At 43.3% G+C, this 16,941-nt stretch overlaps 1 protein-coding gene across 3 annotated transcripts in view; it reads right to left on the reverse strand.

Annotated features, from left to right (window-relative positions):
* The window catches only part of Shrm (shroom), a 116,498-nt gene that overhangs the window by 26,337 nt on the left and 73,220 nt on the right, over nt 1-16,941 (reverse strand). For all 3 annotated transcript variants that reach the window (XM_071784706.1, XM_071784705.1, XM_071784703.1), the window contains exon 7: nt 15,210-16,931. In XM_071784706.1, coding sequence (XP_071640807.1) covers nt 15,210-16,931 — 1,722 coding nt within the window. The remainder of the gene's footprint in view (nt 1-15,209; nt 16,932-16,941) is intronic.

Consider the following 16,941-nt stretch of genomic DNA (forward strand, 5'->3'; position numbering starts at 1 on the left):
CTGGAATTGCCGCTTTACGCGTTTTCTTCGCGAAAGGAGAAACATACGCGGCCGCTGATGGAATCTGGACCGCGTGTGTTGCAATTTGAGCGGTAAAGAAGTTGGCCTGGTGCAAACCTCGCCTTCATACATCATCGCCGCGCGCGCGCGCGCGTGGATAAGACTTGAGACCACGAGAGAAGACCGCATAAATTTCTCTTAATTGGTGATCGCGATCCGATGAGCGGATTAAAAAAGACTGATGCGGATCCGTTTAATCTGCGTGGCGTAAATATGCAGGCGCGGATAATGGCGGCAGAAGCGGAAATATGTGGCGCTATATTTATAATACCGTCACGTAACGCGCGAGCCTTAAATTAACCGGTTAAACGTCCGGCCACTCCGAAAGTTAAGTAACGACCCAGGCACGGCACTAAAGCTGTTTCGAGCCGTACCGATACCCGTGAAATGCTGACGCTGCATCGGCGCGGCGAGTAGAATGCCCAGTGCGTGTCGGGATGCGCTCGCGGCGCGAATCGTCGACTTGACTTGACAATGAATTCGAACGTGGCGCGATAAGTAGCGAGATGCCCTTGCGGAGAGAAATCCGAGCTCATGCTTCGCGAGAAAGGGAGGACGGAGCGGAGTATATTCTGTCTGGAGGAAGACACCAAACAGAGAGAAAGATGCGATCGCTTCGCTTAGCTGTTCTTTCTGCTTCTTATACGACCATATCGAACGAATAGTTCTCAGGCTTCGCTCAGTTACTTCTAAGACCCGTCAGACCTCTGTCCAAGTAATAACCGACTTACATATATAAATTCGTGTGTATTACCGTGACGGATCATTAATTAAGATGAAGGAAAAGGCGAAAACAAATCTAAAGATTAGTATATGTTACTGCGCTCGAATCGCAGCAATTAGAATGCTAATAAAATGCTAAATGCTTAGTGGCGCAGTTATGAAGTGTGTTCAGATAAGTTTCAAATATTAATGTTATTTTATATATATGTATAAGGCGAACAAAAACAACAAAATTAGTTGCAAAAATAACATAGAATAATATGTAACAACATTGTTTATTCGTCACTTTATGGATACAATTATGTAGCGGTCTAAAATGTTGCAAAAATAAACTTTGTGATCAAATTACTGCGCAAATGCTATTTGCATCATTCAATGATAATAACAAGAATTAGATGTTTCCATCATACTTCAAATGTGAAAGTAAAAACCGATAAAAATATCGACAGCTATCATCGCGACCATATTGATGTAATAATAGTCTCGATTGCTAAACGGATCTTCAAGTTTGCACGATGCCAATTTTCACAAGTCGGTCGCTCGTTCGATTGTGGATCATTCTTCAATGAACCAGAACTTACTTCCTGTAGAGACGCGTCTCCGTTCCATCGATAAACTCAAAACCGCTTTGAAGAGATTTAATTTCGCTACGCTACAATGTCGCGGCGACATTTCATAAATCCGACTGCAGACCGATTCAAACGACATTGTGGAACAAAGACGCGGTCCGATCGTGCGCGCGTAAGGATGAATCGCGAGATTTCGCAAATGGAGTGTGAAATTTTGGGTTGCCGTGGCGGAACGATCGATTGTCGAGGAGGAGCTCGGTATTATCGATTAGCTATGATATCGGAGCCACTGGAGTGCGAGTGCATGGAAACTCGGAGCGGATCCACTCACTATCATATCAGCCAGTATAAAGGAGAAAATTGCAAATAGTTATATTTCGTTATCAGTTGATTAAAACTTGATAAATTGATTTCTCCTCTATGGTAATGAGATTTTTCTCTCTTTCCTTGCATAGGTGGCGCACATAAATTGTCTTGCAAATAAATTGTCTTAAGATTGCTTAATCTATAAATCTGTCTCTTTTTATTTCATATTGTTAATATCTTTTATCGTAGATTAAAGCGCAAATAAAGAACAAAATAAAATATATGTAAATAAAAGAAATCAAAACAATTCGACAATAGTGACTAAGTCGAAAATATTCCGTTTGCAAATCTGTTTTGATAGCAATAATATATTATTCTAAACATATATAGTCTTAATATTTATAAACATATATTAAATCGAAAATATATAACGTAAATTTAATCGTTTAAATTTCACGACAATAATACATACAACTGACTAATTTTTGATAGTTCGTTATTTCGGATTACCGCGCCTTGCAAATATCTTGCGAAATCGTACTACCGATTAACACCATGACGCTTTAAATTTGAAAATCAGCCATACCTCCGTATTCGAAACTTATTGCTCCCAAAGACCATCGTGCTGATACTGCCCACTAGATTATAAACACTCAAATTCAACATCTGCCCGATGAGCGAGCCGCGATTTCCCGCCGTAGGAAGCTCAGGTCATTGTACACTGGTTCTGGCAACGCGTCTTCCTCGCCCCCGCACTGTCTAACACTGCGGCGATCGATGCCGAAACCAATCACGCATCTGTTGCCCTTTTTCATTCGCATTTACTTCGCCGACGATCATTGATCGGAAGAAGTGTGACGAAACTAATGGAGAACACGCGAGTCAGGACGCGGCGCACTTTTTCCAGGACTATCGATCGCGCATGAATCCTATGACAGCTGTCAAACGAACGCTACGAGAGAACGCGAACGACACAGTACATACTCCGCGAGCACTGTCAACGGAATGAGCCGGAGCACAGGCCACAAGCTCGTGTAGCGTTGGTGGAGGGATGTCAGTAGGGGGAAATCCCGAGAGTGGGAGGTTGAACGAGAGAAGGAGAAAGAAACAGAGAGATAAAGAGAGAACAGCACACTTACTGCTGTTCTAGAGTTAGCCCTTTAAGGACAGATGTACATGACGATCAGAATGGGCCCCGCGCGACAAATGTATGGAAAAGCTGAAAGCTGAAGACCGTACAAGTACATTTCGCGAGGCCGACCTAAAAAGAGACCTAAAAAAAGATGCGTGCAGTACGAGAAGAAAAATTATTTCTCATACTGGCGCGCACGAGCGATATGAGCAAAGCTAAAAGCGACTTGTACGTTTGAAATGATCGCAGGGACAGGTCAACGAGTCATATTATCGTTCACGACGATCTAAAGTGACGCGAATTGTATGCAAATAAAAGCGGCGAATGCTCATGTTCGCACCTCTGTATCATATTAATGTCGCTGACAGTTTTGCCAGTTACCACTACTGTGCTACGTCGATGGGACCGATGGCGAGATGCACCTCCCGCGGAAACCGGTTTAATCCGACGTCTAGAGCACCTCTAATAGACTGCAGAGTTCACGCAATTCAGCCGCGTCGGCGATGATTCCAAGAATAATTCGTTTTGCGTTGGTCTCGATCGAATGTGGAGACGTGGCGACGGGGGATTGGCCTTTAAGCCATCGAACGTGCCATTTCAGCGATATTGCGAGGCGAAAGATAAAACACATAACGTCGCGGAATTGTCGTCCACCCACCGCGACGTACGCTCGCCTCGTTGCTCTTGTCGACCCGTGTGCCGAGGTCGCGAGAAAGAGGATTAATATCCCCGGCGGATGTTTCTTTACGTTAATACATGTTCTTTGACACTGGCCGGCCGAGCTATGATTCCGCGCGGCAACTTGCAACATCTGCACAGTCGTAACTCGCTCTTCTAGGAGGACAACGCTCGTAAGTTACGATCGCGGCGGGTGAGCCCCGCGCGAACGCTGTAATTTATATGTTACAACTGCCGAAGTTACGAAGCGAGACTTTATGGCCGCGGCGACTCCCTCGATGCGCTTACGGAGTTCGCGGAGACGCGGTAAAACGTCACTCCGCGCCGATCCGCTTCAGCTCTGTGATCATCGGCCGCGCGGTCGAGAAACACGATGCACGACGACAGCCGGTCGAGAGGAGAAAACGGCGCGCGGGTCGTCGATATAAGCTGTAAATTAGCGCGCGAGACAACGACCTCGGCAGGATATCCCGCGGAAAAACGCATTTCCCGTGTCGCTCGCGTAGGATCGCGCCGTCAATTCGATTCCCATCGACGTCGCGCGCCGCGAATAATCGATGTCTCCGAGCTCATACCGAGTGTGTAATCCCGACGTGTGTAGAAGGCCAGGCACGTACACTGCAGTGCCGTCCTCTCTTCTTCTCCTCGCTACGCCAGGCAAATGTTTATTAGAAGCGAAGGGCGGTCTTGTCGGGGATACGGCTCAACATTTTTAACAGTTTCCTCGATCCGCGAAGAGCTCCGGTCCTCCTTTTTCGCATTCTCGTGTAATAACAGGTCTCCGCTCTTTCTCGCCGGGGATCGACCGGACTCGGCTCGCTCGCTCGTCCCGAGACAGAAAACCGGCACAGCCGCCGGCGATTGTCGTAGGTAAGTGAGTTTGACGTACACCGACATCGTGTACACCGCACCATATGTATTCCACGGTTCCGAATACCTCTCTGCCTATACTTTCCTCGCACTCTCACTTCACACACAAAATCTATACGCTAGTCTTTCCCTTTCCTGACCACATGATGGTCAGGTCCATTTTCAGGTCATCCGGCGACTTTGGAAAGATATTCGAATATTAAGAGATTAAGATTAATGGGAGATTAAGATATCCGAAAAAAAGGACGATGAGGCAGAGAGAACTATTATCGAGATCGTCGGGAGATCTTATTTGATTGAAGGAAACGTGACCGTCTCTTGGAAAACATTTGATCCGAGATTATGCGCTATCGTTCGTAAATAATGCTCGATATAGCGCCGAACTTTCTGGTGACAAATAGTGTTCGTGATTTATCGTGACGCTTATACTCATCGATAATGCTGACTGAAAATAAAAATGGGAATACCTTCAATTTTTACGATTTATCGCGACGCTTACTCAGCGATAATGCTGACTGAAAATAAAAATAGGGATACCTTCGATTTTTACGATCGTTCAAATAAGTATATGGCTACACATAACGCGATGACTAACGCTCTCGATAGTCAAACTTGATTGTTCTGTACGTTTGTCTGTACGAACGAGAGAGAGCTTAGAAGCACAATTCGAGATACATTTCTATAGATATTACTAGAAATAGCGAATCTGACTGCGATCATCGCGAGGTTATTGCCGTTTCACGTTTATTCTTACTTCCTAGACTAATCTTTCGAGGAAGAAAGTACGGAAGAGGAATAATGTTTCAAATTTAGACGGGCAACTTTCCAAAATCTCAGTTAACGGTTTTTGGACTCATCATGTGAAAAACCGTGATAACCTAATAATACGACATAGATTGATGAGCTATAGCTTTTTGATGGCAAGCAACAATTTTAAGATAAAAGTAACGTCGAAAAACTATTCCGCTCGATATCTAAATTTTCCTGGAGATAAACACACTGAGAAAAAAAATTTTAATCCAAAAAAATATTTATTTAGATGGCTGCTAATATCTTACTTACTTAATATAATACACATATTTATTTAGAATTACATATGTTTACTTAATTTAAATAAAAATATCTAATTCTAAATAAATATGTGTATTATATTAAGTAAATAAGCTATTGGCAGCCACCTAAGTAAATATTTTTTCGGGACTAAATTTTTTTTTTCTCAGTGCAATTATTTTTGTTTATTAATATGAATATTTGTTTTAAAAAAGTTTATAGTTAGTGTCGTAAAACGTAATGTCATAAAACGGACCTGCATAAAAGAATGTTAGTTGCTTGTTTATTTTAGTATATCGATACTGTTATCGATATAACAAGATATACCGACAGGTGCGGCGTGAAAATGTAATGTTTATCAGCCTTAAATCTTAAACAGGACACATTTTATGAAATTGTTTGAAATGAATTTCGATCTGAATTGTTTCGTTTTTTTTTCTAGAAAACAATAAAAATCTAGAAAATAACTAAACAATTCCGATCGGAATCCATTCCGAAAAGTTCCATAATACACGCCTATATAGATATCGTCCAGATTTGTGCGACATGTGATGGCCGTTCGATAAATTAATGACGGTAAAAGCCAGAATATTAGCGCAACTTTTAAAAACGATTGTCGCTGAAACAACCGAGCGCGTTGTATTTTATCAACGCACGCCGAGCGCAAGGCGCTTATCAATGCACTTCCGCGGCACGAAAAATGAGACAACGCGCGCCGTGGAAAGCGCGTTTACACTTCGCTCTCGTTCCTGCGAAAAGAATGACAGATTACGAAAACGAGGGCAGCGGTAAGCTCTTCCTAGATACTTTTCTTATCGTAATAGTCGAAGCCGCGCTGTGGGGAAAGCCCCGTGTTTCGCGAATCAACCACTAATAGATACCCGCGTCATACTCTGCGGTAAAGAAACGATTTTTTAACGCCTCTCTGCGAGGCCAGGTGATTAACTAAAGATATTACTTAGGTAATATTTAGATTAAGCGAGTGAACTTTCTGTGGAATGTACACGAACGTGTTTGTCATTTGCTTTAGATATTGCTTTACATTTCAATCCAGTTTTAATGTGAATTAGATTGATTGGCATTACCAATACGTAGCAGTGCTATACCTACGCATCTAATGTTAAACGAAAATTTGTGCATGTTATAATATCACATTACAAATATTTTAACGGATATATGATATATACGTATGCTGTTTCTAGTATATATCCTATTATACATTGTTTTTGTTAAATTCAGCAAGATTTATATTATACTATTCTTTATTTCTAAACATATTACAACTCGCTTTATTGTGAAGTCGTTAAAATAGCCGGTTGCGGGGCGCACGAAATAGTGTGAGAAGCTGTAAAAATAAACTGCACGCGCTCGTGCAATCTTGTGAAACTTCGCTTTAAATGAGATTGGATGCATTCTGAACATTTACTCGAAGACATTTACTCTTCGAGAGACAAGAAAAATATAAACTGGCATAGAGAAAAGAAACTTTATGCGAGAATGTTCAGGAAACGCTGGTTATAAAATAATGTACATATTTAAAAAAGAAAATACACATAGAAAAATCATTTCATCCATATAGAATAGAGTGTATTTTATATTATCGTCGTAAGTATAAAGATTATTTGACGTGTCTATATACGGATCCTTGAAATATAGCGAATACAGTCTTTTTTTAGGTCAAGTCTTCGTATTACGATCGCCAGTTCAACATGGTGATCAGGCCTGTAACGGAACACGCACGTATATTAGCTATATGTTCGCACAAGCGCTCCTACCGCTGATGTCATTCGCTATTCCGGTGATTGGTGATGCTTCCGATATATGTTCACATGATCTGCGCGTCGTCCGCTATTCCGATCGACCGCTTGACCCTGGATGGTTCCGCGAGGTTGATTATTCATCTCGTACCAAACGTTCGTACATTGAAAGCATCTGTCTTTCACCACACGGCATGCGTGGATAAACAATCGTAAAATAACGGAGCGTCTTGACTTACTTTGATAACGTTCCCTTTCATTGCGATAACGTTCAATAAATTCGACGTTCCGCTAGCTTTCAACGCGCACGGGATTTCGACGATAATAGCCTCCACGCGTGATCGCTAGACGGTGTCGATGATATCGAGATCCACGATTTATGGTTTCGGTTCGAAACTTTATTAGAGGTGGGATATATATCAGTTTACTAGATTCACCCGCATGCATGCGGTGCGGCATCGACCGTCGATTGCTACACGGATTTTATTGCCATTCACAGTTACGCTCTCGTTCGGTCGTAAAAGGAATTTGTGTTGGGATACTTCACCGCCTTATCGAACGTATTAAGCCGGGATCGATCGCGCCCGAACAAAAGTAGGTCGCTGGGTGATTATTCTTGTCTGTCATATAAGCCGTCGTTATGGCGCTTTTATCTCGAAATATCTGCTCTGTGTCTTTCAGTTTGGATAAATATCGAGCTGTAAAATGCCCAGAGCAAACTGGGCGCCCACACGTCGCCTATTTATAACTTCATTGGCGGCAATTCGCTGTATCTGCCTGCACACGCCGCTGTTTTATTCGCTTAACGAGACGAGGATCCGCTGCGGAGCCGCTATCTGCGGTTTGCTACGTCTACATCGGGGTCTTCCTGCAGGTGCGGGAGAGCAGCCACACGGTTATCCTAGCAAATGTCAGCGACCTCGCCGCCGCGCCGCGATTCAGGCGTCAACGGGGCGATCGGTGTTTCGCTCTTGGCCGAGTCGCGTGTGGCCACTGACTCGACTCTAGGAAGTACAGGAAGTATACGCGCAGCGCGCTTGGCGCGGTCGTTCACGTTGGATGGTTCATCGTCGGATCGGAGCTGTTCTTACGAGCCGTTTGGCCGTTCGGTTTACGGTAGGAACCGCGAACCACGCCGTACCACGAAGACTTTACGAGCACACGGAGTTCTTATTGCAGATCACGGCATTGCGCGCGGATTGACCGCGTCGGCCGCACGTGACGACCCGGCGCGTATCGTCCGGTAAACCTTGAGAAGCACGTGCGAGTATAACGCATCTTATGCGCTTGCTGTGCCTGCTGTTGCCGTTCCGAGACCACCCGCCGTAATAATAAAGTCGCCTGAGATTTGCCTCACATGTGCCTGACATCTGACGTTACACGTGCGTTCGCTCCGCAGTGGAAATTCCATCTGGAAAATCGCGATCGAAACGCGATAATCAAGCGCGAGATGCGCCAGTGCTGGTGATTTAGAATTCCTCTAATATGAGCAAAATTAATAATATAAAACAGAGTAAAGTTTTAAGCGAGATTTCTAATAAGGTATAATAAAGTGTATTCTGGCCTTGTTGTAAAAATCGAAGTTAATGTTTTATATTTGTTAGTTTTATTATTTCTTCGTATATCTATCTCTTCTTTATTTTGGGAATAAAATATATCTTTTAATATATGTATATATTTCTTTGTCTCATGTTAATTCTCGGTTATCAATTGCATTAGCAATGAAAAAAAAAATAAAAAATGCTAAATACTTTCACTTCCGGTTTAAAACATGCTATTGCGCAACTTTGATGTTAATTCGTGAGCTATGAATAAAGGGTCTATAATGGAAGTTTAGGGCAAAGGTGGAACGTGCTGCCTGAAGATGACGATCGTATGTTAATGTCCATGACAGTGAGTAGGAAACTGACAGCATCCATTCTACCTAGTTGTCGGACGCGGTTAATTGATCGGAGAGAGAGCCAATTTGAAACGAAATACTGCGGATAAAAGATTCTCGACGTGGAAAAGTTGCGCGACGAGTCGAGAGTTACGTGTGTTTGCTCAGGTGCCAGTGGGCTAGATCATTTTCTAAACCGCGAACTGATAAATGCCCGATGGCTATATATCTGATGGACGTAGGAGGAAAACATCGGGATAAAACTCAGTGGAATTTAACAGAATTCAAACTGTCCGTCTTGTCGTACTGCACTCTGACACATGTCCTAACGGTACATCGCTCGGTTAAAATCAAATGCCGGACAATTTAACACAAATTGGACTTTCTCGCTCCTGGAAATTTTTACGTTACGCAATTTTACGATCGGCGTACTCGTGAAAATCTTCCGTTATTTTACTCCTCTGAGATACTAGATTTTATAACAGTCATTTTGAAAATTATATAACAGTGTCTATCCATGTAATAAAAATTTCATCTGAGAAAATTTATGAAAATTCTGAGACATTTCTATGCCGAATGCAATTCGTATAAATATTTGTTTGAGCTGTCATATGTTTGTGCTGCATCAGTTGAGCACAATTAACTCTGAGATATAATTTATTATATTATTTTGAGTTGTAGATCACGGCAAATGATAGATACATAAAAATAATAATTTATTTATACGTGTATTAAAGTTTTTCTCTTTTTAAATAATCAAATCTTTTCGTTATTGCCGCACGCGTACGAATAAAGTATATAACTCTTACCGCAAAAGATACTCGTGAACTTCCGAACAATTTGTGTTAATCATTTAATCGTAAGGCAGACTATCGTCGAGAAGATACCGTTCCTCGAGACGGTCTCGTGACTTCGTGTCCGGTGTCGTCCGGTCTCGAGTCGCTGGCTATTGTCTTCGTGGCCGTTTCGTTTGTTGCTCGTCTCTGTCACGTCGTCGTTGCACTTATATTTCCTTGGTGCGACCGTTTCCTTGGTGAAGAGTCGTAAGTCACAAGCAGGACGACGTGCTTGGTAGCTCGTCGAAGTCGAGCGTAATAAATTTTGTTCATGTAATTAGACACATATATTGCCATGATTTATGTTATCCAAAAATTGCTCTGTATTAATTTTTTTACATTTTAAAACACAATTATATATGTATATATATCACTAATTGTCTTTATTATTTGAAAATCATGATAGAATAATTTTACTATATTTCGTCAATAGTCAATAATTTTTTTATATTTCGCAACTTAAATATTGCATATATAAAGTAAGAGCCTTTATTAAACTCTAAAATATGTACCTTATACATATGATATATTTATATACCTACACGTGATTTCTTGTTATGTTTATCACAGCTATTTCTGATGCAGAAAAACGGTTTATTTTGATTGTAAGTTACGCAGAAGCTCCATTCTGAAATACGGAAGCAAATGTTGCCTAAAAGTTTCAATGGAGATATTTAATAGTTACAAGAGCTTTCTAAATAATAATAATAATTGTATGACATCTGGATATTGTAACTTTGCGTATGATTATTTTATTCTGTGAAATATCTTTTATTATTAAATTATACAAAATTGCCTATATGTACAATTTACAAATCAAATATTTCACTCAAATCAATATTTGGAATATTTCATGAAACTACTAGTCCCTTTTAAATCCTAATCTCATTAATAAATGTGAATATTACCGGTATTACCACTATCACTGCTAAACGCACTTAGAATTAGTTACGATTGTATACCATTAACCCAGTTTCTGAACTAATCATCAAACGAGTCTCGTCGTGTACGAAGAGGATGTTACAAAGTGTGGAAAGTTTTCGGTCTTAGTACACTTGCACCTCTTTTATGTTAATGTAGGACAAGAACGCTAGCGTAACTATATAACACTGTTTGCTTATGTTTAATGGTAGTTAAGTTATTTGTGGTAATAAATGGATACCACGCAGAATGACGCAAGTACGCCGATAATGCGATACAACGCATATCCAATCCACTCTAATTTCATAATATTATATACAGTCCAATAATATTTTCCACTGCTGGCGAAATGCAGCGGGTGGTCTGCAAAAATCAAGTTTCACCATTTTTATGCTCCGAACTGGTGAAACGAAACGATTTATCGCATCCCCGGCACCGTGGTAATTATCCTGATAAACTCAGCACAAAGTTCTACCGTTTTACTCTTTTACTCATTTCCCATATCTGAGAAATGATATATTACATAATGTCAGGCGTACATTTTTACGACCACGCCTAAGGAAAATATCTATCGGTTGTAGATAAGAGTAATCGATAAATACATACAACGCGTGACGTTTCACCAATACTTGTTCTAATGCTCTCATTATTTTTCTTTCTACAAGGATACATACGTTCCCAGTCCTTGAGAGCAATAGTAGCTTGCTGTGAATCAAGTGAAAGATGTGTTTAATTGAAGCGAAAAACATTACATTAGTGATTCGACTCGAGCCGATACGACACATGATGAGACGCGTTCTTTTCTTGACGAGTACCAGTTTTACTGGATACCGTCGGAAATAAGATAGTGGAAGATGTCGACGGGTGACAAGACTAACCGGTGTAAACGATACTGCGCGTGTTGTCATCGTCGGTGTCGACTACCTCGTTGTCGAGGCTGCGGTATTGCTGCGTCTAGTTGCAGAAATTGACGCGATAAAATGAGATTTATTTAGTGCGGCGATAACAAATTTAGAGCTCTAGTAATTTTACCGAAACAACATTTAATCTCCATAAAATTAGTCGAATATTTTGGAATATTATAATTTATGTTAATATTTAGCGAAAAAAAATGAATATTTTATTCAAACTTTTATAAATATTTAATAACAGAGATCTATTTCACGAGCTACGGAGCAAGGCAGAAAAAAAAGAAGAAAGGGACGGGAAAAGAAGTTGGAAAGCACGATTATTGTTGCTATTCGCGATAATTTTAAAATATTAATATTTAAAATCGCTAAAAATACCGTTTGATTTCGATACGTCTTGCGAATCAAAGTTTCTCCTTTGTTGCCATTACTCCACGCGTAACCTTCCGAATCGGTCTGACTCTCTGACAAAGGAAACATCGCGCCGCGGCTACGGACCCCATAACGCTCGAGCAGGAATTCAAAGACCAATTATCGCACTGCAGGTGCAATGTCGGGCGCGACGCGACGAAAAGTGAAAACGACTCGGCGACTCGTGTTTCGCGTAACGAGGATTAGCGATAACGCTGCGGGTCGCCACGTAACTCCCGACTATCGGCCGGAGAACAGAGAAAAAAGAGAGGACGTCCGCCTTTTGCATAAATCTGAATCGCAATTAAAGGAGCGGGAGAGCGTTTTTATAAACGACGCATTTCCGTTGACTTTGAATGCGAGCAAAAAAGGCGTTTATCGCCACTCAATTTCACATCAGGCTTAAGAATTGCCATGGCGCGCCGTACGAAGCTGTGCGATTTCGAAACCCTCGTTATGCGACGAAGGTTATAAAATTTGCGCAATTAATGAAAATGTCGCGCAAGATACATCGTTTCGATGTCGACAATAAATATGAGATCACTGTCAGGGTTCGTTATTATCGTGAGGCGTATTCGTGGCGCCGCACCTCGTCATCTCAGCGCTGCCGGCGCTTGGGGAACATGATCGAGCACCGACGAACAGGCCAACACGCCCGTGGTGGCACCGCGGTAACCTTTTTTCTGACATTTCTGCCTCTTAGGTTGGTTTATTCGAAAGGTTAAACCGTTGCGCTCTCGAATATCTAACGCGGTCGCTGGAAGGAAAAAGAAAGTGCAGGGAGAAAGAGAGAAACGTCTGGTAACGGTTCTGGCGCTCTTCTGCGCCAAGTAATCTCCTCTTCCTGTCGAAGGTCGGGCGCAAGTCAAATGCCCGTTCGTCGAACCGTGTCGTGAGGTTCATCGGAACATCTTAGCTGGAGTGCGTATCGGGTAGTTGGTCGGTCGCTCGTGCGTTGCAGGTAGTCACCCAATCAGAGCGAGGAGGAAACAAAAGAAAGGTGAAAAGAGTTATCGCTCCGTGAGATCGAGCCGACATCCTGTATCCCAACTGGAAAACCGGGCAGAACCTTCGGCTCGGCGTGCAATAATTATCGGCCGATTGTTCGGACCTCGTTCGGACTCTCTTTTCTGCTCTCCTACCGGCGCACGGTGGTGTCTTCTGTCGGCGTCGCGCCAGTGCCCCACCATTCTCGCGCGCGAATCGTTTAAGATTTTCAATAGTCTCTCGCGTGCTCCGTGGCCCGAAAAATCATGGATCGATGAATAAAGAGGTACCGGGTCACAGAGCGCGCTTCGCGCATTATCATCGCTCCTCCGGTGGCTCGCGAAGCGTCCTGTGTTCTGCTTTTCATACAATTACTCGCGCCGCGCGAAATCGTCCTTGCCCGACTTCTCGCCTTTCAAGAATGCGCTCGACGTCGCACACGTCGGAATTTAATAATGTATCCTCGCATACATCGATCGCGCTCAACGAGCGTGACTTTTCTACGTTCTCGCGAAAGCACCATATGGATTATATGGTTTGCGACCTTACTTTGCACATAAAAGAAGCATGATTCTCTCTTTCGCGAGACACCGGTCTCTCAGCGGATCGGCATACCGATCCCGCGCGAACTGATGGTTATATACACCTCGACAAGTAAATCTTATGCGTTCAGTATGCCGCCATCGTCGTCCGGGAGGTACCGAGAGAATTGCTCGTAACGCGTCTCTGTGTCATTTAAGAGTCGCGCTGCACGTAATTCAGGGAAAGTCACACGCTCGTAAATCAGCCTGGATATGGGTACCGTTAGATTTGCAATGATAATCTCATGGTAATGTATGCGATTCGCTCGAGCGAACGAACGAGAAAATAATTAATAACCCCGGGTAATCCGAGTTCGCCGAACTGTCAGTGACGGATATCGCGATCCTTGGGGGTTTACGAGTTTGCGACACCAGTCCACCAGTGGGAGAGCTTACAAAAACTGGTGTCTCTTTCGTTCGGCATCTCGTTAGCCCTCTTCCTTCGATTTCCATACCGGTGATAGACAACGTTTTACAACTCTGCTTTATGAGAACGTGGATGTGGCTATTAAGTTTTCTAATGACATAATTCACGTCGCGATGGCGCTCTTACGGTTATAAATGTTCTATGTTCTATATCAGGATTTTATACGGCTTGGATAACATGAAGCGCAAATGGTTTGTAAACTAGTTGTGTAAAAGAAATTATACTACAAGTATGTGATTCGAACACATAAAATACTTTGTGCATTAAACATACATGCATTAACATTCGTATTGCTCTCTCTGATATGATGCTTCATCGTACCGTTCTGTTAATTATATGTTTTGTTCTCATTCGAAAAAAAAAACAGTAATTACGGAAAATTATATGGAACCTATTTATGTCAAGGGAGCGAGATGAGCCAACAAGTTACAAATTATGTTGGCGCGACGAATGATTTCAGATTGTGCGTGGTTGTTGATTGATACGCGTAAGAAACGCTCTACGGGTTTTCAAGATCGGTTGCGCGGCGCTTCGGATTTCCGGACGATCTATCGAGCCTCACACAAGCCATACCGAGAGTAAGGTGTACTTACAGTTACCTCTAATTCAATTGATCGATCGTGGGATAAGCGAGATGGCGGGACATCGCGGGCACATGGATTATAATGATGATACTGTATCTGACAACGGAGGCGGCTATTTACCATTCAATTACATTGCAATTACGGGATCGCGTGTGCCCGTATCTTAAATTACGCGATGCCATTTCAGCAACAAAAGCTTTAACCTGCTCGAGACCTTTAATAATAATTGATAATCACGGAATGAGCGGCATGGAAAAAAAATCATGGGCTCGTGTCTCCAAAGACTAACAAGTTCTGATAGTAAAAATAAATCCTGATGGTACCATTAATGGTGATCGTTATCATTAATGGTCTCGAGAAATTAAAATAACGAGAAGTTTGGTTTACCGTTATGCACAACCGCGCGACTGCTTGTAATTGGTTAACTGGTGATAAATGATAGTTGATCAATAATGGGAAATGTGGCATGTAACTGATAGAAAAAACGATGTTGAGCGAACGTAGAAAAATTGTTATGCAATCAAACTTACCCTTGGTGAGAGTGCGGAGGTGCAGGTCTCGGTGGAGGCGGCAAAGACTTCCTACCGGATGTGTTTTGTCGCGGTGCCAAAGGCGGTGGCGGCGAACTAGGAGAATCCGTGCCGTACTTCTCCGTTGGACATTGAGGCTGAGGTTTCTGCTTAGGTATATCAACGTACTTTGGTGGTAGTGCGTAGTAACCGTGCGTAGTCCTCTGTGTCACGTCGTTAGGACGTTGGTGATGATTAGGAACGTATTTCGGGGGTTCGTGATATTTCTGCGGGCTTGACTCCGAGGGGAACAGCTTCGAACTGGCTTCGTATCCCGTTTTCACCGGGCTGCTAATGGAGAAACTGTGATTTCCGCTCTTCAGGTATTTGGATGGACTCTTCGCGACCTCTGTCACTGGCAGATAATTCGGTCTCGAGGATGGATTCGTGGTGGCATTCTTATCCGCGTTTTTAGGCACTTGAGGCTGCGGTCTCTGACCTGAAGAAGATTCTAATTTCTGGCCGGAATCGTTTCGCAACAAACCGGACGCGTCGACGCGCGTCCCGTCAACTCGCATCGATTCCTGCCGAATGATTCTCGGCTCTACCGGAACTTGCGGGGCGGGTCTCTGATTCCCGGAATCGCTGTATCTTTGCGATATGAGATCAGGGAGTTGCGCCGGAGGTCTGGTTGAATAAGATCTCTCCTCGGATATTCTCCTCGTCGGCGCTATCTTCCCGTTCACCATAAGTTTCTGAGTGGAAGGATATCTCAAACTCGAGCGTCCCGTAACTACCATCCTGTGCGTGGCAAAGCCGGCCGAGACTCCATTCTCCAGTACCATTTCGGAATCCACGTGTTTCAGCGCCGCGGATCTCACGAATTGATGCTGTTCCTGTTCCTGCACGCCCGTTTTCGTCGAATTCGGGGAGGATTTGCCAGTGGGCTTATCGTGATCTCTCTTGGCGCTGTGTTTCGATCTTTTTATGGAATGTCTTTCCGACTTGTGTCGTTCGCATGACCTTTCACGATTGATCTTTGCCGTTTCCTCCGTCTGGTGGTGAATGTTGTTAGATTTACGCTCCGTGAAACAATCGTCGCTGAGTTCGGGTGGTGGGGGCGGCAATGGATCGTCGCAATCGTGGACCTCGCTCTCCGTGACCGTCGGCGGCGACGGTGGCGGCAAGTCGGGACTGGGTATGCGTTCGTTGTAAGCATTTCTCAGGTGTGGCTTTTTAGGCGGCCTCTCGGGCACCCAGTCGTCTATCGATATGGCCGGTCCGACTATCACAGGGCCCAATAAATCCGTGGAGAGACTGCTGCAACTGTTGCTATGTTGATGCTTAGGGCTTGGCAAATCGTTGTTTCCTTGATTCTGAGTTCTGCTAACGTTTTCCCTCCAAGCACCGCTGGCGTAATCTGACGCTGAACTAGCTCTTCGGGATGAGGATGGTCTCGGTCGAGGGGGAGGCTGCGGCGGTGGACTTTGAGGACTCTGAGGAGCTGGTGCAGGGCCTTGTGCCAACTGGGGTTCCGATCGCCAAGATGCTTGATGATGTCTCTCGTAATAAGACAACAACGCTTTCTTTTGAATCGCTTTCAGAGTAGGATCGGACACCCTGTGACGTTTCTCGGGATCCAAATAAGTGTAACGCATTTGTTGCTGCTGTTGCTGCTTTTCTAATTCATTGATGCGTTCAGCTACCGAAAGCTGTGGTTGTGGCGGTGAACTTAAGGTCATTCTGGAAAAAG

The sequence above is a fragment of the Temnothorax longispinosus genome, chromosome 7 (genome assembly GCF_030848805.1).
Source record: "Temnothorax longispinosus isolate EJ_2023e chromosome 7, Tlon_JGU_v1, whole genome shotgun sequence".
In the NCBI taxonomy this organism is placed as follows: domain Eukaryota; kingdom Metazoa; phylum Arthropoda; class Insecta; order Hymenoptera; family Formicidae; genus Temnothorax; species Temnothorax longispinosus.